This window comes from Muntiacus reevesi, chromosome 2 (assembly GCF_963930625.1).
Source record: "Muntiacus reevesi chromosome 2, mMunRee1.1, whole genome shotgun sequence".
In the NCBI taxonomy this organism is placed as follows: domain Eukaryota; kingdom Metazoa; phylum Chordata; class Mammalia; order Artiodactyla; family Cervidae; genus Muntiacus; species Muntiacus reevesi.
Genome location: NC_089250.1, coordinates 72298548 through 72323262, shown reverse-complemented (window position 1 = coordinate 72323262; position 24715 = coordinate 72298548). Strand labels below are relative to the sequence as shown.

Below are 24715 nucleotides of genomic sequence, written 5' to 3'. Positions count from 1 at the left end.
AGCAAAAATAAACAAATGGGACTTAATGAAAATTAAAAGCTTTTGCACAACAAAGGAAACTATAAGTAAGGTGAAAAGACAGCCCTCAGATTGGGAGAAAATAATAACAAATGAGGAAACAGACAAAGGATTAATCTCAAAAATATACAAGCAACTCCTGAAGCTCAATTCCAGAAAAATAAACGACCCAATCAAAAAATGGGCCAAAGAACTAAACAGACATTTCTCCAAAGAAGACATACAGATGGCTAACAAACACATGAAAAGATGCTCAACATCACTCATCATCAGAGAAATGCAAATCAAAACCACAATGAGGTACCATTACACGCCAGTCAGGATGGCTGCTATCCAAAAGTCTACAAGCAATAAATGCTGGAGAGGGTGTGGAGAAAAGGGAACCCTCTTACACTGTTGGTGGGAATGCAAACTAGTACAGCCACTATGGAAAACAGTGTGGAGATTTCTTAAAAACTGAATATGAACTCTTTACCAGATATATGGTTTACAAATATTTTCTCTCATTCCATAGGTTGACTTTTCATTTTGTTGCAGGGAAGAGCCAATTCTTACTCCATGTTGGATCTGTTTCTTTGACTTTAACCTTTGCTTTTGTTATTATATTCATACATAATGGCCTGTCTCAGGGAACCTAGCCCCTCTGCTTGACTATTAAACTAAAGTGCCTTTATTCAGTTCACAGATAGACAATCTGAGTCAGCCCACCCATGACAGGCTGCAGAAAAGAAGACATTAACACATACCCTCCTATTTTGCAGGATAAATGGGTTTTTTACTTCCCTTCCTCCCTCCATTTCTCTCTCTGTTTTATAAAAGAAAGCAGCATCCAGACCAAGACAAGATGGTTATTTTGATACATGAGTCTGCTGACTTTCTGGATAAAGTCATGTTCCTTGCCTTAACACCTCCTCCTTCAGTTAGCTGGCCCATTGTGGGGCCAATAGCATGAGCTTGGAGTTGGTAACAATTTTGTTGATTGCTTCCTTTGTTGTGCAGAGCTCTTTAATATGGTGTAGTCCCACTTGTTTATTTTTGGTTTTGTTGCTTGTAATTTTGATGTTATATCTAAAATATGATTGCCAAAAACTAGCATCAAGGTTTCTTTTTATGTCTTATTCTAGGAGTTTTACACTCTCAAGTTTGAGAAATGGAGTATTTTCTGCCATATTGGTAAACAAGGATGTCACAGTAACCAGCAATTGCAGCCACCACGGATGGTGAACTAGTGAATCTTGAAGGAACTCAGGTAGGAAAGAAGACCTGCCATCTAGCAGCCATCAGACTGCAGCCACTCTCCACAGCAAGCCCTGAGGAAACTCGTGTGAAAACACAGGACACTGGCCCCAGATAGGTGAAGCGCATATCAAAGGAATGATTTTAATGAGCCCAGACTCATGCATCTTCCCAAACATAGAAAAGCTAGGAATTCCTTAACTTGACATGTTTGGTTTCTTTAATTATCTGTGATCTTTTGGTGTTCCCAACTACCTGCCCTATGTTGCAGAACTCCTCCCCTCACCTCCTTGGAGAAGTTATTACTCAGAAGTATCTGAAAAAAATTTAAAACCTAGGTGAGAATTTGAAATTGAATTTGCAAAAATCTCTTCTGTTTGGTGTGGCAAAGCACACTCCTTCCTGGTAGATATATGGCTCTCCTTCAGTCTCATCAATATAAGTTAAAAAACAAAACAAAACTGGAGACCAATATCCTCTCCTGCTAGGGTTTCAGTTCTTAAAATATCAAGGTAACAAGGTTTATTATACCAAATGTTTGTATAATTTCTTTTAAAAAGATTATTTATTTGGCTCAACTAACGAATAAAAGATTCTTTATTATTTCGTTGAAGCAGATGGGATCTCTTTCAGTTGCAACATGTAGGATCTTTAGTTGTGGTATGTGGGATCTAGTTCCTTGACCACAGGTCAAATATCAGGTCCCCTATTTTGAGAGCATAGTGGTCCCAGCCATTGGTCCACCAGGGAAGTCCTGTATAATTTCAGTGTGAAAAAAACTTACATATGCTATAATCAGTGAGATGGATCACAGAGAAAGAGGTGAGGGACTTCGCTGGCAGTCCAGTGGTTAAGCCTCCATGCTCCAAGGTAGGGGGTGCAAGTTTGAAACCTGTTTGGGGTACTAAGATCCCACACACCTTTGGCCCAGCCAAAAAAAAAAAAAGACAAAAGTGAATGATATAAGCTAGTGCTCCAAACAAAGTTCTTCCCACAAATTTTTGATTCCTACAGTGCAATTTTTGTGTAAGTTTTACATTGAAGATGGTTTCTCAGATGTAGTCATAAACCCTTCTATCAGATGAGTTTTCAGATCAGTAAATTCAAGGAATTCACAGAAAGAAGTTATTTCCAAATCTAAAGCCCAGGATGGGCTGGCTCAGGCCCTAGTCACCTGTTTGCAGCTTTCAGACTTCTTGGGTATCTCAGTATATTCAATGTGAAATAAACAAAACAAAGAAAAACCCAGCAGCTATAAAAAAGAATGAAATAATGCCATTTGCAGTAACCTGGATTAACCTAGAGACTGTCATACTGAGTGAATTAAGTCACACAGAGAAAAAAAGATATATGATATCGCTCATATGTGGAATCTAAAATAATAGTACAGATGAACTTGTTTACAAAACAGAAATAGAGTCACTTGACAAAGAAAACAAACTTATGGTTACCAAGGTAGAGGTAGGAATAAACTGGTAGATTGGGACTGACATATACACACAGCTATATATAAAATAGATAACTGGTAACCTATTACATAGCACAGGGAACTCTGCTCAATACTCTGTGATGACCTATACGGGAAAGGAATCTAAAACACAGTGTTGTTGTTGTTCAGTTGCTCAGTTGTGTCGACTCTTTGTGACCCTGTGGACTGCAGCACACCAGGCTTCCCTGTCCTTCACTGACTCCCTGAGTTTGCTCAAACTCAAGTCCATCGGGTTGTGATGCCATCCAACCATCTCATCCTCTGTCGTCCCCTTCTCCTCCTGCCCTCAATCTTTCCCAGTGTCAGGATCTTTTCCAATGAGTCAGCTCTTCGCATCAGATGACCACAGTATTGAATATTCTAGTGAATATTCAGGGTTGATTTCCTTTAGGATTGACTGGTTTGATCTCCTTGCTGCCCAAGGGACTCTTAAGAGTGTTTTCCAGCACCACAGTTAAAAAGCAGCAATTCTTTGGCCCTCAGCCTTCTTTATGGTTCAACTTTCACATCCATACATGACTACTGGATATCTATCTATCTATCTACATGGATTATATATATATATATATATATATATATATGAGTGGAGACATATATAGATATACATAAAGAAGTGGATATCTATGTGTATATATGTATGTATAACTGATTCACTTTGCTATACAACAGACACTAACTCAGGATTGTAAATCAACTCTAATACAAATTAATTAAAAAATAAATATCCTAAAGAAACCCCAAACAAACTAAAAAAAAACCATCCCAAGTCTTATACCAAAATATAGACTCTGACTTAGAAGTATGGTTTTAGTTTTTTTTTTTTTTTTTTTTTTTTAAATAAGACATTTTGGTGGTGGTATGGGGTGAACTTTTAGACATAGTTAACACTTATTTTGTCAAGATACCAATCTAGAAAGCATATGCTATGTGTTCAAATGCAAAAGACATCAACGAAGCATAGTATCGGGGAAAAACTCTACACTGGACAAAAGATACGGTTAATCTACATATTTTGAAACTGTAATTTGAATCAAGGGTAAATGCTGAAAAATCACGCTCAGTTTCATTTATTTCTTGCTTTCTTTTTGGCTGTGCTGAGTCTTCATTGCTGTGAGGGCTTTTCTCTAGTTGTGGGGAGCGAAGGCTACCCTTTAGTTGCAGTGTGGGGGCTTCTCATTGAAGTGGCTTCTCTTGCTGTGGAGCACGGTTCTAGGGTGTGTGTGCTCAGTAGTTGTGGTTCCCGGGCTATAGCACACGGACTCAGTAGTTGCAGCTCACAGGTTTAGTTGCTCTGTAGCTTGTGGGATCTTCTTGGACAAGGGATCGAACAGTGTCTCCTGCATTGGCAGGCAGATTCTTCACCGCTGAGCCATGTGGGAAGCCCCATGTTCTGTTTTTCCCAGAGACAAAATGCATCTTCTCCTATTTCCCAAAATAAAATTGTAGAGCTTACTATTTAATCTTTCCCCGCAGTTTCAGTTTTCTCTCAGTATAAAGCAGCAGTTATATACACGTAATGAAATGTCTCTGTGTTAATGTAATAATTCCCCTGGCTCATCCAACGTGCAGTGAAGGAACACAGTTTCAAAGACCACAACTTGGAGCAAGTATACAAGGACTGAAAAAAAAAAAACCAAAAACACACCACAATTCAAGTTTTAAAACTTGCTCTTAAAATCATTCATAGGACATCCAGGTCATTTTAACTTCTTAGAAATGTAAAAGTGTTTGTACTGTCATACGATTATCTGTCCATTATATACATTATCCAGAATGTACTTTATCAGATGCCAATTTGAGGGACTAGACATGAGATTTAATAAGTACTCTATTTCTGGACTTCTCTGGTTGGCACAGTGGATAAGAATCCCCGTGTCAGTGCAGGGGACATGGGTTCTATCCCTGGCCCAAGAAGATCCCACGTGTCCTGGAGCAACGAAGCCTGCAAGCCAACAGCAGCTCCTGAACCTGTGTGCCCCAAGTAAGGAAGCTGCGCACCTCGAGCCTGTGGCCTGCGCTCTTCAACAAGAGTTGAATTGCGATGAGAAGCCTGCGCCCTGCAGTGAAGAGTAGCCCCCTGCTCAGCCCCCGGCTCGCCGCAACTAGAGAAAGCCTGAGTCCAATAATCCTTTCAGGGTAAAGGATGATGAAACATTTTTTTTTTTAAAGGAGTCAGTTATATCAGCTAACTTAAGTCATTCAGTCTGCTCTCTCTCTTTTTGGGCCACACTGCATGGCCTGTGGGATCTTAGTTTCCCAACCTAGGATGGAACATGTGCCCCTTACCATGGAAGTTCAGAGTCTTAACCACTGAACAACCAGGGAAGTCCTTAATCGGCTCTTAGTCTGCTCTGTTTGTGGGATGTTTGGCAGCGTCCCTTCTCTCTCTTCACTGCATTTTAGTAGAAATCATCTCCTGCTCAATTTTGCTAATCCCAAATTTCTCTCAGTTCAGTTCAGTTCAGTCGCTCAGTCGTGTCCAACTCTTTGCGACCCCATGAATCGCAGCACGCCAGGCCTCCCTGTCCATCACCAACTCCTGGAGTCTGCTCAAACTCATGTTCAGCGAGTCGGTGATGCCATCCTGCCATCTCATCCTCTGTTGTCCCCTTCTCCTCCTGCCCCCAATCCCTCCCAGCATCAGGGTCTTTTCCAATGAGTCAACTCTTCGCATGAGGTGGCCAAAGTATTGGAGTTTCAGCTTCAGCATCAGTCCTTCCAATGAACACCCAGGACTGATCTCCTTTAGGATGAACTGGCTGGATCTCACTGCAGTCCAAGGGACTCTCAAGAGTCTTCTCCAACACCATAGTTCAAAAGCATCAAAATTTCGGTGCTCAGCTTTCCTCACAGTCCAACTCTCACATCCATCCATGACCACTGGAAAAACCATAGCCTTGACTAGAATGTTCCTTTTGGGGAAAATTGCCCCTGGTTGAGTGTCTTGGCCAGAGACACTGATTTCCAGATCATCTTAATCCAATGAGTCATTGTGATGGTTCAAACCTAAGGTAATATGCCCTGTAAAAGAGTATCTATTTCTATTTCCTCCTACTTTTAGGATAAAAGGACTTTGATGTTCATTTAAAAAACTTTGGTGTTCCCTAGAGCCTCCCCTTCCCACCTTAGCAGGCAGGTATCGACAAACATGACGAGTAGGCCAAATCTGCCATGTCATTTATGATTGTAAATGAGGCTTTGCTGGAACACACCTCCACTCATTCATTTATATATTGTCTATTTTTTGTGTGTGTGCTAAACGGCAGGCTTGAGTACTTGTGACAGAGATCAGATAGCCTGAAAAGTCGAGAATATTTACTGGCTGATCCTTTCCAGAAAAAGTTTGCTAACCCTTGAGGTAAACCTTTAGCCTCTATTTAATTATACTTTTATATAAATTGTAATTCTTGGAGACATCATGATGGAATGACAAGGGTGCTCTCCAAGGGATTATAGTCTTCATGTATTCATATTCAGTTTTCTCCAGGGGGACAGAAAGTAGAAAGTAAAAAAACACTTGTCTTTCATTCTGTCCCCCAAGTATCATTATTAACTTGATGTAGCCTCTCCCTGCTGCCCCCCAGGAATTGAGGGCCTATTGATCTGTCACAGTCTCTGCTGGAGGTGGACTGGAAAGAGAATTTCCAGTAGTTGTCAATAGTATAGTCATAAGTGTCATTGTCTTTCTTGGCCCATTTTATTTTGGCCATTATTGTACCCAAACCCTTGTCCCCCAGCTTCCCAAACTTTACTCTCTCCCCAGGAAAAGCTGGACCATCTATGACAGCATCTCCCAAATTCCCCATTCTCGTCACTTCTTCTTTAATACATTCAATCAACTCAGGGAAATCAGTACTGAATATTCCTTGGAAGGACTGATTCTGAAGATGAAGCCCCAATACTTTGTCCACCTGATGCAAAGAACCGACTCATTGGAAAAGATCCTGATGCTGAGAAAGATTGAAGGCAGAAGCAGAAGGGGACGACAGAGGATGAGTTGGTTGGATGACATCATCAACTCGATGGAAGTAAGTTTGAGCAAGCTCTGGGAGTTGGTGATGAGCAGGGAAGCCTGGGTGTGAAGCCTGGGGTGCTGGAGTCCATGGGGTTGCAAAGAGTCAGACATGACTGAGTGACCAAACTGAACTAAAACTCAGGCTGGGGTGAAATATCCTTTCAAGAGATTCCATCCTAGAATATTACTCAGCTATCAAAAAGAATGAAATAGTGTCATTTGCAGCAACATAGATGAACCTAGAGGTTATCACACTAAGGAAAGTAAGTCAGAAAGAGAAGGACAAATACTGTATGATATTGTTTATATGTGGAATCTAAAATACAACACAAATGAACAAATCTACAAAACAGAAACAGACAGACACAGAGAATCGACTTGTGGCTGTCTAGGGGGAGACAGGGTAGGGGATATCTATATCTATACATACAAGTATCTGAGTCGCTTTGCTGTACAGAAGAAATTAACACTATATTGCTATATTAACAATATTTACTATAATAAATCAATTATACCTTAATAAAATTAAAAAAAGGAAAGGAAAAGAAAAAAAGAAATTCCATCCTGGAAGGTCAGTCCCTTTTGTGTGGTATATGTGCCAAGTTATTTTCAGTTCAGCCTTGTCTCCTTCCAAGCAAGTCAAGTTGCTTAGAATGTATTAGTTGAGGAAGGGGGTGATAATCCATTTCCCTTCTTTCTTTTTAAAAATTTCTTTATTTGGCTGCTTTGGTCTTAGTTGTGGCATGCAGGATCTTTGTTTCAGCACATGGACTCTCTAGTTGCTCATGGGCTTAGCTGCTCTACAGCATGTGGGATCTTAGTTCCCCGACCAGGGATTGAACCCATGCACCCTGTGTTGAAAGGTGGATTCTTAACCACCAGACCACAGGGAAGACCCTAACTCTTTGGTCTTAACTTAATAGGCTCTCATTGCAGCTCAGTAGCCTCTGATCCATCTCTCCCAAGTCCTCCCCACCCCCCACTGTGCCTGTCCTTGGTTCATGATATGGTCATGAAGCCTTGAAGGCTGGCTCCAAGCAGGTTACTTGCAGTGCAACACCTGATTGAGATTTCTCCTTGAGCTCAAATATGGGATCAGTTTGCCCGGTGAGTACAACAGATTGTCAGTAGGGATTGTCCAGATGTGAACACAGTACTACCTTAAGGCCTTCATTAGGGCATTTGGTATTGTATTCCGTGCCCCCTCAGCCTCCACCCCTTCACCCCGGGTAGGGACAACGCTGCCTGCCTCCATGCTTGGATGAGGTTACTCCTTCCTGACTCATCCTGGCAGGCAGTGAGCCTTGAGAAGAGCACACGAGTGGCCTGAAGCTTAAGCTGCATGAGTTTCATGGTAAATTAGCCTTTGCAGCCAAGCTCAAACTCTATTTGCAAGTCAGATCATGTTGGGGAGAGTGGTCTCAAATTTATTGCTTCTCTGGAATTCCCTGGTGGTTCAGTGATTGGGACTCAGTGCTCTCATTGTGGAGTGCTTGGGTTCATTTCCTGGTCAGGGAACTAGGATCCTATAAGCCACAAACTGTGGCCAAAAGAAAAAAAAATCTATTGCTACCCAATATCTTTCTAAAAGTGGACTAAGAAAAACAATAGTGTGGAGTCTCATGGGGGAAATGGAGGGGTAACATACCCTTTCTTCCTTCTGGATTCTTTTTTTCTTCGACAGTCAGTTTTATGATGTCTTGTAGTCTCCCTCGTGGTTCTGTCATACTTTATTACCCTTATGTCTTCTATGCTCTGTCTTCCTTATATCAGCTAAATTTATTTTTTAAAAATACAATGTGTTATGAGTCTTGGTAAGCTGCCTTAAACCCTTCTGAAACTAGGCTGAATAGGAATAAATAAATGAGTAAACCCATAAGCTAGCTTGAACTCAGTCTTCACAATAAAATTATTTTTATTATTTATTTATTTTATATTTTTATTTTTGTCTGCACTTGGTCTTTGTTGCTGCACGCAGGTTTTCTCTAGTTACGGTGCATGGGGTTCTCACTGCTGTGACTTCTGTTGTTGTGGAGCACGGGCTTTGTTGTTCCAGGCTATGGGGGATCTTCGAGGACCAGGGATAGAACCTGTGTCCCTTGCATTGGCAGCTGGATTCTTAACCACTGGACCACCAGGAAAGTCCCCTAAATTTTTTTTTAATAGTGTAACATGCTACTTGGAATGTGGAAAGGGTGAAAAGGGACTTTGGAGACTCAAGGTCACCTCCTTGGTCCATTAGCTTCATGGTTGGGGACCTGGCACATCCTGTTCTGCCCCCGTGGCTGGAAGGTAGTGAAGTGGGATGAGTGGGAACTAAACTCTAGTAGAGCTGCCAAGAATTTACTTAAAAGAATAGTCTCACCTCAGAGAAGCCATCTCCCTCTTTCTCCTAACAGCATCAAGGAGGAGGTTCAGCTGAACCCTTCTTTGAGTTTTACTTGCTTCTCCAGATGACTAGAAAAGATGGTAAGAGCAGTAGTGAGATCCCCAGGAGAGGCTATATTCATGCCTTAGCCTGTACCCTGAAATAAAACTAGAAGTGATTCAGTTATATATATATATATATAAAACTTCTAATTTATCAGTTCAGTTCAGTCACTCAGTCATGTCTGACTCTTTGCAACCCCAAGGACTGCAGCACGCCAGGCTCCCCTGTCCATCACCAACTCCTGGAGCTTACACAAACTCACGTCCATCGAGCTGGTGATGCCATCCAACCATCTCATCCTCTGTCATCTGCTTCTCCTCCCACCTTCAGTCTTTCCCAGCATCAGGGTCTTTTCCAGTGAGTCAGTTCTTCACATCAGGTGGACAAAGTGTTGGAGTTTCAGCTTCAGCAGCAGTCCTTCCAATTCTAAATTTCTTATATATGTTGGGGCTTCCCTTGTGGCTCAGCTGCAATGTGGGAGACCTGGGTTTGATTCTTGGGTTGGGATGGTCCCCTGGAGAAGGGAGAGGCTTCCCACTCCAGAATTCTGGCCTGGAGTCTAAGCCGTCAGGGAAGCCCATGTTTATGTATATAAAACACACACACATACACACACACACACACACACACACACACACACACACACACACGCACGTTCTTTTTCACCGTGGCTTATCACAGGATAGTGAATATAGCTCTCTGTGCTCCTCAGTAGGATGGCTTCCCTGATAGCTCAGTTGGTTAAGAAGCCGCCTGTAACGCCGCACAGCCCGGTTTGATTCCCGGGTTGGGAAGATTCGATGGAGAAGGGATGGGTTACCCACTCCAGTGTTCTGGCCTGGAGAATTCCATGGACTGTATAGACTATGGGGTTGCAAAGAGTCAGACATGACTGAGCAACTTTCACTTAACTACATTAGGACATTGTTGTGTTATCCATTCTGTACATAATACTTTGCATCTGCTACCTTCAAACTCTCACTCTATCCCTTTCTCACTCTACATTCTCTTTACTCTTAATTTTGCTCTTTTGGACTGTAATTTCTTTGGTATTCAATCATTACCATCTCCATGGAGAATACCTTGTTAACATTCTTTCACATTATTTAAATGATGGGGATCTGAGAAGTACAGCCTTCTTCCTTGTTCTCCAGCTTTGATCTTTCTAGCTTCCCTCCATCTTGCCCATTGCTTCTATTACAATGTTCATAAACACTGTTCATACTATCATGCTTTTCTAAAGTTTTCTGAGTCACGAAAAGGAACATTTCTCACTTTTGAAATGCAAAGTATGAGTACACTGGATTCATTATCCTTCTGTAGTATTTAAGTTACTCTCTTTCTTGTAAGCCTTATCAAATATAGGCTTTTTTTTTTTTATTATACATCTACTTTGGTACAAAGACTTTCAGGTGAACAGACTACTCTCTCTGTACTTCCTATCTCCTTGACTCTGGACTTGGTTTGTTATTTGCTTTGGTCAAGTTTGAAATGTGCTTGTAGAATTGAAATTTCCTCCTTTGACTTCTGCTTTTTTCCATGAGAAGAATGTTTCTTGAGAAACCACTGGTCCCAGAAGAATGAGAAATGTATAGATCAAAGTGGACCCTCCCCTCAGCCTGGATTCAAGCTCAGCTAAACCCAGTTTAGGTAGTCAGATGTCTGTGTTTCTGCTGATACGTGAGAAATTTCTATTGTTGCTTGCCACTGAGATTTTCTTGGTGAGGGATGATGTTGCTCAGCAATGTTGACTAAACCACTCTACAAAAAATTATGATTTAAACATTACATACACACACAGTATAAGATAGTAGGACATGGGAAAGAACTAACATACATAGACCCATATGTAATATTAATGATATTTATATTTATAAACATCCATGATAGAGCAAGAAGGAGAGTGTTATGGTTCACTTTTCTGACCAGAATGCTGTGGCTGATATTTTTGATTTTTTCCTCATGCTATTCATCCACATTCCCTTTGCTTTCATCCAGCAATGTATCAGTGGGTTTGTGTGTGCTTTTTTTAAACCTGGTAGAATTCTCACTCCAAATTCTCATATCTGAAGCATGCGAGACTTTCATGGCTCTGTCTTTATTGGTTGTTGTAATCTTCTATTACATTAGACCTAGAAGTTTCCCATGTTCTAGGTCTAATTCTTACCTTTGTAGTTTAGCAGCAGTAGGCTACCCACTCCAGTATTCTTGCCTGGAGAATTCCAGGGACAGAGGAGCCTGGTGGGCTATAGCCCATGGAGTCACAAAGAGTTGGACATGACTGAACAACTTAGCAAAGCAGTCCTATTTCTTTTTTATAATAGTGATTGGCCACTACAGTCAACAGGGAAACCCCTCTTGATTCTTTTAGTGAAATGAAGAGCATGAAATGGCCACTTGGCAATCTTACTCCTTCTTCCAAGTACAGTTTTGTGAGCCTTGGTGGAGGAATTCCATCCTGGGATGTTAAAGAAAAACCGCATACACCCAAGTTGGTAGATCACAGTGGCTATTGCTGGAGACATTATTGGATCCTTAGAAGAAAGATCTGTGTTAAGCCACAAGGGAAGGCTCTTGCCTTCTGAGATGGGCCGCTCTCTGTCTGTGGATCAAGTTTCTCCCAGAGCCATTCTTGCCTTTTAAGATGACCCACATTCTGTTTGTGGAATGTGTGTCTCTCTAAATAAACCCACTCTTTACCTAAAAACAGAAAATCAAAGGAGAACTGGGAATCCTGGATTGATGAGTCTTTAGAAGCCATTCAGTCTATCTTTCCTCAAGGTATGTCCACAAACTCCGGGTGCACTGGTCAAAGGGGTGTTTTTCATTTCCAGACTGCAGCCTTCTCTAATGGGGTGGTTAAGGGGCTAAGTCCTTCTGTAATTGGCCCTGGCAACACACACAAGGAGTCCAGAGCTGGAAGTCTTCTTGCTGAAGTTCTTCCTAAATGTCTCAAGCCTGGCTACTTCTCTGTTATGTCCTTGGCTCACAAGAAACCTGGGGCTTCCAAGTCCTTTCAGACTCTGGAAGGCAGTCTTCTTCCATTGCTTCTCACTGTCTAGGTGAATCAGAGCAGGACCCTATGGTCCTTCCACCAGGGTCCTCTGCCTGCCTTTTGTCTGCAGAAAACTTTAGTCAAAGAATAAGTTTAATCAGAGAAATGAGAGCATGTGGAAATGAAGTAAAACAGTCCAATGAGACCAAATAATGAAAATGTACTCATTAAGCATAGTCAAGGACCTTTATTTCCTTCTTAAAGGATATAGATAATATTCTGAGCCATGTCCTGTGAGCTATCTATAAGACAGCTCACTAAAACAGCAGGTGGAAGAAATTAACTACATGATGACAGACTGTACCCATGACATCAGCTGCCACAATTCTGAGAATTGGCCTCAAAGAAATGGGAACAAATGGACCCTGGAACCGAAGATTGCTGCTGCTGCTAAGTCGCTTCAGTCGTGTCCGACTTTCTGCGACCCCATGGACTGTAGTGCCCCTGCAAGCTCCTCTGTCCATGGGATTCTCCAGGCAAGGATACCGAAGTGGTTTGCATGCTCTCCTCCAGGGGATCTTCCCTATCCAGGGATTGAACCTGTGTCTCCAGCATTGGCAGGCAGATTCTTGACCACTAGCACCATTGGGGAAGCCCTGGAACTGAAGATTAACTGCACCTAAAACAATCAAGAATGATGCTGGTCAGACCACTAATGACCAATTTAAAGATGATTGTCAGAGATCACTGTGCTGTTTCTGTGTGTAGCCCCGCTCCGCTCCCCCGCCCACTTCTGTCTGTAAAGGTTCTTGCTCCACTGGTTGCCAGTGGCAGAGGGGAAAGTCAGCCTTTGGAGATGTCCACCCTCCCCCTGAGTTGTCAGCATCTGAAATAAAGCAAACTTCCTTTCCCACCAACCTGGCCTGTTTATTGGCTTTTGAGCAGCAAGCAGCTGGACCACACACCTTTTAGTAACATAGGCGAGAGCCTAATGCCTCCCAACTTCAGGAAACACATCTCAATCTCTTCCAAGCATTCTTCCGTGCTCTGCTTGGATAGCAACACTGGTAGGGAGTCTCATGTCTCTGCAGGTCAGCGTGGGGCTGGAATCTCTTCCCTTCTAGCACAAGTCTTAATACATCTATGAATGGTTAGTTTTTTCAAAAGTCTCTGATTTGGTGTGCTGGAGGGAAATACAGCATGCTAGATCTATGACATCCCTTCCAAAAACATATTCATCAACCCTCTCTATATTGAGGCTCTAAACTTCTCTCTGATGGCTGAAGTTGAGTGATGGTCATTGGACCATCTGACCACTTCTAAATGGCTTCCTCTTTAGGTATTTAATAATTCTCTTTAGAATGAATGGGCACTCTTCAATGATTGTCTTTTTAAAAAATTGAAGTATAATTGACCTGTATGCAGGTCAAGAAACAACAGTCAGAACCGGACATGGAAAAATGGACTGGTTTCAAATTGGGAGAGGAGTACGTCAAAGCTGTATATTGTCACCCTGCTATTTAACTTATATGCAGAGTACATCATGCAAAATGCCGGGCTGGATGAGGCACAAACTGGAATCAAGATCGCCAGAAGAAATATCAATAACCTCAGATATGCAGATGACATCACCCTTATGGCAGAAAATGAAGAGGAACTAAAGAGTCTCTTGATGAAAGTGAAAGAGGAGAGTGAAAAAGTTGGCTTAAAATTCAACATTCAAAAAACTAAGACCATGGCATCTGGTCCCATCACCTCATGGCAAATAGACGGGGAAAAAATGGAAACAGTGACAGACTTTATTTTCTTGGCCTCCAAAATCACTCAGATGGTGACTGCAGTCATGAAATTAAAAGATGCTTGCTCCTTGGAAGAAAAGCTACGACAAACCTAGACAGCATATTAAAAAGCAGAGACATTATTTTGCCAACAAAGGTCCGTCTAGTCAAGGCTATGGTTTTTCCAGTAGTCGAGTATGGATGTGAGAGTGGACTATAAAGAAAGCTGAGCACTGAAGAATTGATGCTTTTGAACTGTGGTGTTGGAGAAGACTCTTGAGAGTCCCTTGGACTGCAAGGAGATCCAACCAGTCCATCCTAAATGAGATCAGCCCTGAGTGTTCATGGGAAGGACTGATGTTAAAGGTGAAATTTCAATACTTTGGCCATCTGATGTGAAGAGCTGACTCATTTGAAAAGACCCTGATGCTGGGAAAGATTGAAGGCAGGAGAAGTGGATGACAGAGGACAAGAGATGGTTGGATTAGAGCAACCTCTGGGAGATGGTCAAGGACAAGGAAGTCTGGTGTGCTTCCATGGGGTCGTGAAGAGTTGGACACAACTGAGTGACTAAACAGCAACAACAACATAATTGACCTACAACACTGTGTTAGTTCCAGGTGTACAACATAGGGCCTCAATATTTCTATACATCACAAAGTCATCAGTCTAGTTACCATCTGTCACATACAAAGCTTTTACCAAACCATTGAGTATATTCCATGCTTTACATTTTATCTTTGAGATTCATTTATTTTGTAACTGGAAATTTATACCTTTTATCTTCTTCATCTATTCCACTCATTCCCCCACTGCCCTCCCTGCTGGTAACCACCTGTTTGTTCTGTGTATCTATGGGTCTGTTTCTGTCTTGTTTCATTGCTTCCCTTGTTTTTAGTTTAATTTTATTATTTCTTCTTCCAGTTTTGTCAAGTTGTAATTGACATGCATCACTGTATAAGTTTAAGAGGTACAGCAGAATGATTTGACTTACATACACCATGAAATGATTAGTACACTAAGCTTGGTGATGATTCATCATCTCATACAGATACTAAATTAAATGAATAGAAAAAAGATTTTTTCTTATAATGAGAACTCTTGATTTACTGTCAACAACTTTCATATATAACATAAACAGTGTTAGTTATATTAATCACGTTGTACATTATACCCCTAGTAATTATTTATCTTGTAGCTGGAAGTTTGTACATTTTGACTTTATATATGCATTTGGCTGTGCTGGGTCTTTGTTGCTGTGCAAGGGCTTTCTCTAGTTGCAGTGTGTGGGAGCTACTCTCTAGTGGTGGTATGAGGGCTCTAGGATTCATGGGTGCAGTAGTTGTGGTTTGCCAGCTTAACCGCCCCAAGATATGTGGAATCTTCCCAACCAGGGATCAAACCCATGTCCCCTGCATTGGCAGGCAAATTCTTAATCACTGGATCGCCAGGGAAGTTTGATAGCTGTCGCTTGAATGGGTCAACCTTAATGTGAGAAGAGCAGCTCACTAGGTCAACTTGAACACATCTGGCCAACTCACGGTGCTAAAGGAGGCTGCAGAGTTTTCTGAACAGTTTCCAGCTCTTAGGCAGGGTTTATCAGGGATCCGCAAGTAAAGAAGGGTATCATGTAAGAGAGGGGTAGGATATGGAATTGTGATGCATTTATCTTGGGAAAAGTTCATTTGGAGGAGATGTGATTGGGGCAACATTGAATCGTGGGACTAGGTGACCACAAATTTCCAAGTTGGTAGCATTTACATGGGACTTGCAGAGAGAAGCAACATCTTTCTTAGTTGCTGGAGGTTTAGTAGAGAAATTGAGATCATTGTTAAATTAGCTGAGCTTTTATTTGGTTTAATCACACAGTCTTTCAGGGATGGAGTGCTTTTCATAAATATGCCTTGATCCATCTTAGAAGATATTTCAAACATCAGACACACGATACTTGTCTTTGAGAGCTAACGTATATGGAACCTAGAGAAAAATTTTTTAAGAAACATAAAGTTTAAGGTAGAATGTACACTTTGATTCCTTTATAAAACAAGAGTTTTGGACAAACAAGGAATTGGGATTACTGAATAATAATAGTCACATTTTCCTTAGACTCTCTGCCAGACACTGCGGCATGTGCTTTTACCTGTCTCATCTCATTTTGTCTCATGACACAATTCATCCATTTACTGATGAAGAGGTTGGAGCCCTGAAAACTTGGAGATACCCAGTGTCACCAGGTCAGCAAGCACAGAACTGGGCTGAGTCCCACAGCAGCCAGGACTTCTAGCCCTTACTCCCTCCTAGTCCCCCTTATGAACGGGATATTTCCACACTTCTTTTTTGTTTGTATTTCATTCTATTTCTATCTTCAAAATCAAATATAAATGAGTCTTTAAGGAAAAGAATTTGCGAAACACCTGAGTCCAGCAGACAAAAATTGAAACACACAGCTCCATCTGAATGCTTCTGGGCTAGCCAGTGAAGATTTTCTTTGGGAGAGGAATTGATGAAATGTTAGGATTAGACTACACCTTGCCAGCCTGCTTCTCATCCTCATTTGAAGTCAGAAATTATGTCCTCACCATGGGCTTCCCTGGTGACTCAGATGGTAAAGACTATGCCTGCAATGTGAGAGACTGGGTTTGATCCCTGGGTCGGGAAGATCCTCTGGAGAAGGAAATGGCTACCCACTCCAGTATTCTTGCCTGGAGAATTCCAAGGACAGAGGAGCCTGGTGGGTTACAATTCACAGGGTGGCAAAGAGTTGGACATGACTGATCAACTAACACTTTCACTTTTCACTATGTGCAAGGCATGGTGTTGGGTTAAAGGGTACCGTGGCACAGAAATCAGACACAGTTTCTACTTTTAGGAAACTCATATTCTAGACAAAGAAAATACTAAGGTAAACAATTACAGTACAATGTGATAAAGTAGAAGGTACGGCCAAGATAAGGTTCTGTGAAAAGACAAGAGAACCATTCTGCCTGGGGTGAATTGGTGAAGCTTCCATGGAAATCTTTTTCTTAATATGAAACTTGAAACATGAGTGGGAGTTTGTTGAAAAAGTGGGAGAAAGACATTCTGGGCAGAAAGAAGAGCTTGAGTTAGAGGAAAATTGGAGAGCGAGTGGCTGGGGCATTGGCAAAAGACCAAGTTTAGTGAGGCAGGTTTCTAAGCCTGAAAGGGCTTAGAAAGGAGTTATGAGTCCGAGCTGACAGCTGGTTGAAAGCATCAGCGGAAACATTCAGTGGAAATAGGAAGTGTGAGAATCTACTCAGCAGAAATGAACTAAACCGCCCACAGCGACAACCCTCTGGGCTTGTCGCCCCAAGCCTCGGGTTTGTAATCCAGCTCCACCACTGACCGGTTGGCTAGTGCTGAGATTATTACTTTAACTCCACAATTCTCGGTTTCTTTGTCTGTAAACTGGGTATTATTGTTGCTGTGAGGATCCCTTGAGATGAAGGACACCATGGATAAAAATGTTAGTTCTCATTGACAAAGTTGGAAGCCCTTGACAACACCCAGCAGAGCCCAGGTTTCCGGGAAGACTGTGACGGGATCTGCCTGGTCTTTGCTATCCTCCATTCCCTGTCTCCACAGGAAGCTCGACACTGCCTTTTCTGGGAATAAGATCAGTGTTATTTTTCAGGCTCTCACTGGCACTACCATCTCCTACCTTGCCTGAACTTCCCAGCCAACACCGGGGTCTCCACGGTAGGAACTGTCAGTTGAGGGGAACCATTCTGCAGAGGACAGGCTGCAGGGTTGGGGACAGCAAACACGGTGACACAAGGATCTAACAGATCTGACAGTGGATGCTGCACGGGTCCTGGATTAGGCTACAGTGTTGATGCATTGGTTGCTGGCCAGTGTGTGACTCGGGAAGTTAATTATTATAAGGTGCAGAGGAAGTTCGCATGGCTGGCTCCTCAGGACCTGAGCAACTGTGGTCCACATGCGCTTCAACACCTTCACTGGCCTCTGCTCGCTACCATTTGTCTAATGAGTACAGAGTTTCTAAGTTGAAATACCAAGCTTCTAACTTGGAAACTTTGTTGACTTCAGAAGGGCTGTTAGAAGACCCTAAGTTCCTCATTTGCCCCCAGACAGCCTGAAAAAAAATGTGAAGTGAAGTGAAAGTCGCTCAGTCGTGTCTGACTCTTTGTGGGTAGCCGTTCCCTTCTCCAGGGGATCTTCCCAACCCAGGGATAGAACCCAGGTCTCCCGCATTGCAGGAAGATTTCTTTACCAGCTGAGCCACAAGGGATGCTCCCAAGATATGAAGAGTAGCTTTCTTTTGATGGTGGAGTTACAGAAGACTCCATATTTTTCTCCCCTTTCTTGTAATATTGGTAAAACAATAAAGATAATTCCCTCCCACCCCCGCACCCCACACACACCTTTTGCTTTGGCCAAGCTGCAAAGCATGTGGGATCTTAGTTCTCTGACCAGGGGTAGAACCTGTGCCTCTTGCAACAGAAGCGTGGAATATTAACAACTGGAATGCCAGGGAAGTCCTCCCCCTATTTTCTTTTTTAAAGAGGAAAAGCCTGGAACCCAGAAAGTGTGAGTTGCTGGCAACTTCTAACCTATGCAGCGTCTTTGCAATGACCAAATACTTCCATTCCACATGGCCTCATGTAATCCTCACAGAACCTGAGGGACAGATGTTCTCTTGTCTTTCCCATGGGGAAGTTGGTGGTCTCAGAGATGTAAGGTGAGCTGACCAAGGCCACAGAGTGTGAAGGGCTCAGCTCTACTCCCTGCCCAGGGCATAGTCAACCTGAGGCTGGCAGACCCTGGTCCCTGGCACAGATTCAGACCTGAGTGTCCTGAGTTCACCTTGGGCCATGACCCAGCCTCCTTCGCTGTTCTGTGTTGCTGAACTGACTCTGGACCACATCCTGCCCCAGGGAGTGAGGACATAGCCTCAGCAGGGGAACAACGGAGGCAGGGCCATCAGTGACAAAAGGCTATTCTGACCTTTTGGGAATCTGTGAGTCACTGGAGAGGCTGGAGAAGGAAAACTGGAGAAAACTTGTCTGGGGAAGCCCAGGTCCAACCCTGATACTTACAAAATGCTCTGGAAAATATGCCTCACTCGCCAACCCCGTTGTTTCTCAAGGTTTTGCTTTTGGGTCTGTAGAAGAAAAACATTTTCAAATGTTACCTGATGAGGTTTTTTTCTTAGAGATATCATTTAAAAAATTTCCACTACTTCCATGATTGCAATAAAACCGTGAAGCTAAGTCCTCATGTCATAGGGAAAGCGGAACCTCAGAGAACCCAGAGAACACAGAGGTTCAGACTTAGGCTTGTGCCTTCCAAGGTGGAGCTTTGAAAGATGTCGAGCTGAATGGTAAGGGCCAATCCTGAGAGAGAAGTGGTTGTCTCATCACTAAAATTTCCTGAGTAATTATTATGTGGCAAAGGGCTTCCCTAGTGGCTCAGACAGTAAAGAATCTGCCTACAATGTGGGACACCTGGGTTCTATCCCCGGGCTGGGGAGATCTCCTTGAGAGGGGAATGGCTACCCACTCCAGTATTCTGGCCTGGAGAATTTCAAGGACAGAGGAGCCTGGCAGCCTATAGTCCTTGGGGTCACAAAGAGTTGGGCATGACTGAGCGACTAACACTTATACAGAAAGGAAAGAAGATAGAATTATGTGCCAAGCAATATTTTTAGAGATTGTCTGGGTTTTCTACTTTAATTTCACTTTTGCTGTTTCAGTTTTAAAGATGGGGAAACTGTGGCCCAGATCACTCAGCCAAGAAGTGGTGAAGCCAGGATTTGGGTCCAGAGATCTAGTTTTGGGCTTGTATTTGATCACTCTGGACCAAGGTCCTATGTGGGCTATAATACTCAAGGCAGAAAATGTAGCAGAGAGTAAGATAGTTTAGAAGCTCACTGGTTACGTCTCCTGTCTTGTGGATCTCTTGAGATCTTGTCTATACCTCCATAACCATCTTGCAAGGCTGGAAAAAAAAGAGTTTCCATTTTCTGCATGAGAAAATGAAAGGCAAAAATAGGGAACTGTCTTACTCAAGGTCACAGAAAGACATGGTTGCAAGATAGGATTAGAAACCAGACATTTCATCGGGCCTGTAATACCCTTTCTCTCTTCTGGGAGTTCTCCCTGTTCAGCAGAATTGGGGCCAGTGCTGATGCCTGGGCAAGTAATCAGAGCATCCCTTGTACTGGAGCATCTGCAGAAACCAGGAACTCTGGGGGTGGGGGTGGGGGTGTGGAAATGTGGTGTTTGGTAAAAGAGGGTGAGCAAAACCAGAGAACAGAGTTGCTTTGGGATTCTGGTGATGCAGCTCCAGATGCAAGGTCCCAGAGCATGGATTCAGAGACAGGTCAGTGAATGGAGAATCAGTGTGTTGAATGAATCAGTGTGTTCAGAGAGACAGGTACAGAGATTGACAGATATGATAGTTGGGAGAGAATGATTATGTAGTTCTTGAGTGGAGGAAGGCTCCTTCCATCAGGGCACTTATGGTAATTATTCTTGGTAAAGAGAAAGAAAATGTTAGAGAGAAAGAGGTCCATCATCGTGACTGGTAAGAGAGACTCTTATTGAGCTCTCACCTACGGTCAGGGCTGGGCAGGAGAGGCCCTTACCTTTCGCGGTTTACATATTTGTTTAATGTACAAACTATACCACAGAAGGCAGAACAGCACTGAAATCCTGGTTGGCAATCTTCCTGCAATGTGCAGAAATCGGTACAGTTTTCCGGGTCTGATCTGCAAGGTGGAGGTTCCAAGATATACCCTGGAACACAGAGTAGAAAAGAGAAGCCTGGAGTGACTTTCAGAACTCTACAAGTCCAAGGAACTGCCGGGGAACCAGTCACGCTGATCCCCTAGTGTGGTCACAGGGAGGTAGAGTAAGATTTTTGGCCTGAGAACTCTTTCCATCAAAGACGGAGTTTGGGAGAATTCGGCACTCAGGGGTCACTCATCACCCTTGCAGATCAAATGCTAAGTCCCCATCGGCCCTGGTTGAGACTGGTTCAAGGGAATGAATGGCACACGTGTGCCAGTCCATTTGTTCTGATTCATTGTGCAGACTCAAACAAACAATAGTTTATTCTAGGGTTTGACCTAACGTGTTATTTGTGCATGGGAAGAATGAGTAAAAGGGATGATTTTTTAAATGGATAAAAACCGCGTAGCACACTCAAGTTATTGGCATCAGAATGCTAGAACCCAAATCTCAAATGAGTTCTGGGGGTGACTTCTTTAATGGGAAGAAGGATGGGTATTTCAGAACAGGGTGCAAAGATCAGCTGTTTCATCTTCCCAGGTCTCTAGCGATTGTGAGGTCAGAGTTCCAGGGTCCCCCACTTTCTATTGTTGGAGAAAAATAAGTATTTTACTTAGGCATTCCTTTACCCCACCTACCATAAATCAGATCAAAGCCAAGAGCACCTCTACCAAGGGATCCTGCTTCAAGGCTCCAGCTCACAATATTCTCTCTATTCCTGAACTCTAAGCCATTAAGAACAAACCCATTAACTCCTTTAGTCAAGACCTGCCAGATCTTAGTTTTTTTGTTCCTTTTGACTTGTCTTTTCTTTGGGGCAAATGTCATAAGAAGAGCATTCTGTAAGCCTTTGTTGGTTTACTGCTCTGCAGGTATTTGCAATTACAAGGGGATCTGTAGGATATCATGCTGATCTAAAAGGAGTAAGTGATTAATGAAGCTGGGGCTATAACAGTAATAGCAAATGATACCAGAGGTGGTTGGTAAGAAGCCGAGAACCAGGCTGATGACAATTTGGCAGAAACCAGGGCTTCCCTAGTAGCTCAGACAGTAAAGCACCCGACTGCCGTGCAGGAGACCTGGGTTCGATCCCTGGGTCAGGAAGATCCCCTGGAGAAGGATATGGCAACCCACTCCAATATCCTTACCTGGAAAATCTCACGGACAAAAGATATTGATGGGCTGTACAGTCCATGCGGTCACAAAGAGTTGGACATGACTGAGCAACTAACACACCGTACTCAGTCCTCAGCCTGTCATTCCTTAGCTCACTGGATCCATGCAAGAAATTGGGCTTCCCTGGTGGTTCAGTGATTAAGAATCTGTCTGCTAAGGCAGAGGACACGGGTTCAGTCCCTGGTCTGGGAAGATTCCACTTGCCGTGGAGCCACAAGGCCCTAGCGCCTCGACTACCGAGCCTATATGCTGCAACTACTGACGCCCCCGTGCCTAAGCCTGTGCTCCACAACAAGAGAAACCACCGTGACAGGTAACCTGTTCACTGCAATGAAGAGCAGCCTTTGCTTGCTGAAACTGGAAAAAACCCTCGCACAGTAATGAAGACCAACGCAACCAAAAATTAAAAAAAAGAGATTGGAGCTGATCCTTACTTTGGAGAGCTCGGGGCTCAGTGGAACACTGTGGAAAAAGAGTCCATGAGCCAGGAATCTCAGAGAGGTTGACCTTCTCAAGTTTTGCTTCCTTTACAGGGTATCTGGTCCTAATCTCACTATGGTACTTACCAATCTTTCACAAAGCCTCTGTGTCTCTCTCTCCTCAAATTTTAGTCTCTGGTTCTCCAGCTAGCCCCTATCCTGGATAACCCCATTCTCTTGCAGCTAGTTTAGCCTTCCTTTGTTAAACCTGCACTCACTCTCTGAGAACCCTAACATAGAACCTTGCCTCCCTAGATACATGAGAGAGTACACATAATCCTCTCCTGAGCCTGCAATATTCTGAAGATACATCTCCTATGGAGAAGTGCAGGGATAATGAACGACAACTCATTTTCCATTTGGTTTTGGTCATCAAAGTAACTGTGGCCAGAGCTCTTATTTGGTTGGAACTAGGCAACAGTGGCTGCAGAGATGAACTCCACACCTTCCCATGGGTGCTAATCTCTGATGACTGTGCAGACACCTCTGAGCATTTAACATGGGAAATGAAATGCAACACTTTGTTTCCTCTCCTCGCAAAATATCCTCTGAGGCTGAGATTATGTAGGTCACAGGTTGAATTCTGCCAATTTAATATTCCTCTCTGTTTCAATGCTTGAAAAGTTGGCCCAAGCATCCGTGAAGAAGCTGGGTGATGGAGCTGATAACATTTACAGTAGTTAATACTTATCGAGCACTTACCCTGGTTCAGTAGGGGCACTCTATGTTTACATGCATTGTCTCCATTTCGTCTCCCAGCTACCCCACTATCATTCTATCCATCACAAAGATAAAATTCAAAGGTTAGACACTCTACTTAAGCTCACTCAGTGTGAAAAGAGCGGGGATTCAAACCTAGATCTTGCTGACAATAAAACTCGGACTTTTGAACACGAAACTATTTTTTCACGAGATGTACCCATCCCTCACATCCTCTCATCTCTCCAGATGCTTCTTCCCTCCCCTGGGCCCAGACCCAGCACCTACTCCTAAAATGTTGCTTGGGACTCCCAGACACCAGCTGCGATGCTAAGTGAGTCAAGAGCAGGAGCTGGAGAAACAGCGCAGGCTTCATGCTGCTGGTAGGACGGGTGGGCAAGTCCTGGTCGAAGTTGTGACCAGGCACAGCTTAGAACAGAAGGCAAAGTGAAGGCGAGGAGCTGTGACTGCCTTACACCGTGTCCGCCAATCAGGAGGCTTTGGCAGAAATCTGAGCACCTCCCAACCATGCCTACTGCAGGGTCAGGAGGCGTTTTCAAATCGGCACTCTCATCACCCCCCTCATCCTGACCTGGTTAGGTCTCTCATCTGTTTCTGTCTTGTTAATATCCTTTCACAAAGTTTTAATAAATTCTTCCACGTAGAGTTCTGGCTTGTCTTTGTTATATTTATTCCTAGAGGTTTGAACTGTTAAAATTGTAAACAACATCCTAGCTTTTTAATTATTCCTTTTCGTTTGTTGCTGATGTAGACAAGCAGACTTTTGCGTATTGATCTGTAGCCAGTTACCTTGCTAAACTCACCCATTGTTTACTGTAATATCGCGATGTGTTCTTTTCAGTGTTCAAAGTATTCAACATCATCTGCAAATAATGACAGTTGTATCAGTTGTATTTTTCCTCTTGGAACTTCATTGCCTTTTTTTTTTTTTTGGTTACACTCTGTGGCATGCAGGGTCTTATTTCCCCAGCCAGGGATTGAACCTCGTCCTTTGGATTGGAAGGTGGATTCTTAACCACTGAACCATCACGGAAGTCCCCATCATTTCTTTTTAATGACGATAATATTTAAGATTTATTCTGTTAGGAACTTTCAGGTATATAATACACTAAGATTAGTTGTAACCACTAGGCTGTACATTCCATTCCCAGAATTTATTAATTTTATAACTGAAAGTTTGGACCATTTCCCCAAAACTCCTCTTGTCCCCCAACCTCCAGCTCCTATGAACCACAATACTACTCTTTGTTTCTATGAGTTCAGTTTTTTAGATAACACACATGTGATATCATTTATCTTTTCCTGTCTGGCTTTTTTCACTTATCCTAATGCTTCAAGTTTCATCCAAGTTGTCATCAGTGCCAGGACTTCCTTCTTTCTCATGGTTGAATAATATTCCATCATATATATATATATAGCACATCTTCTTTATCCAGCCATCTATGGTTGGACTTTGGTTGTTTCTGTATCTTTTAAACTATGTTTAAAATTATTTTATAAACAAAATTATTTTTGTAAATTATTTTATAAACAAAATATAGAGCTACTGTTTTTTTGCAGAAAAAATAGTTTGTTTGCAAAAGGAGAAGATTAGCTATGAGAGGA

General features: G+C 42.7%; 1 protein-coding gene across 2 annotated transcripts; it reads right to left on the bottom strand.

Annotated features, from left to right (window-relative positions):
- Positions 1-12537: 12537 nt before the first annotated feature.
- WFDC13 (WAP four-disulfide core domain 13) lies at positions 12538-23510 on the bottom strand. Of its 2 annotated transcripts, none has more exons than XM_065919811.1 (4): positions 23378-23510; positions 20591-20741; positions 19041-19105; positions 12538-12863 (listed from the first exon to the last, which is right to left on the bottom strand). In XM_065919811.1, exons 1-3 carry the CDS (start codon positions 23463-23465, stop codon positions 19063-19065), a joined length of 282 nt encoding a protein of 93 aa, XP_065775883.1. In that variant the 5' UTR covers positions 23466-23510; the 3' UTR covers positions 12538-12863; positions 19041-19062. The 2 variants fall into 2 exon arrangements, with proteins under 2 accessions (XP_065775883.1, XP_065775882.1); XM_065919810.1 differs by lacking the exon at positions 12538-12863 and adding an exon at positions 15385-15939.
- Positions 23511-24715: the final 1205 nt, after the last annotated feature.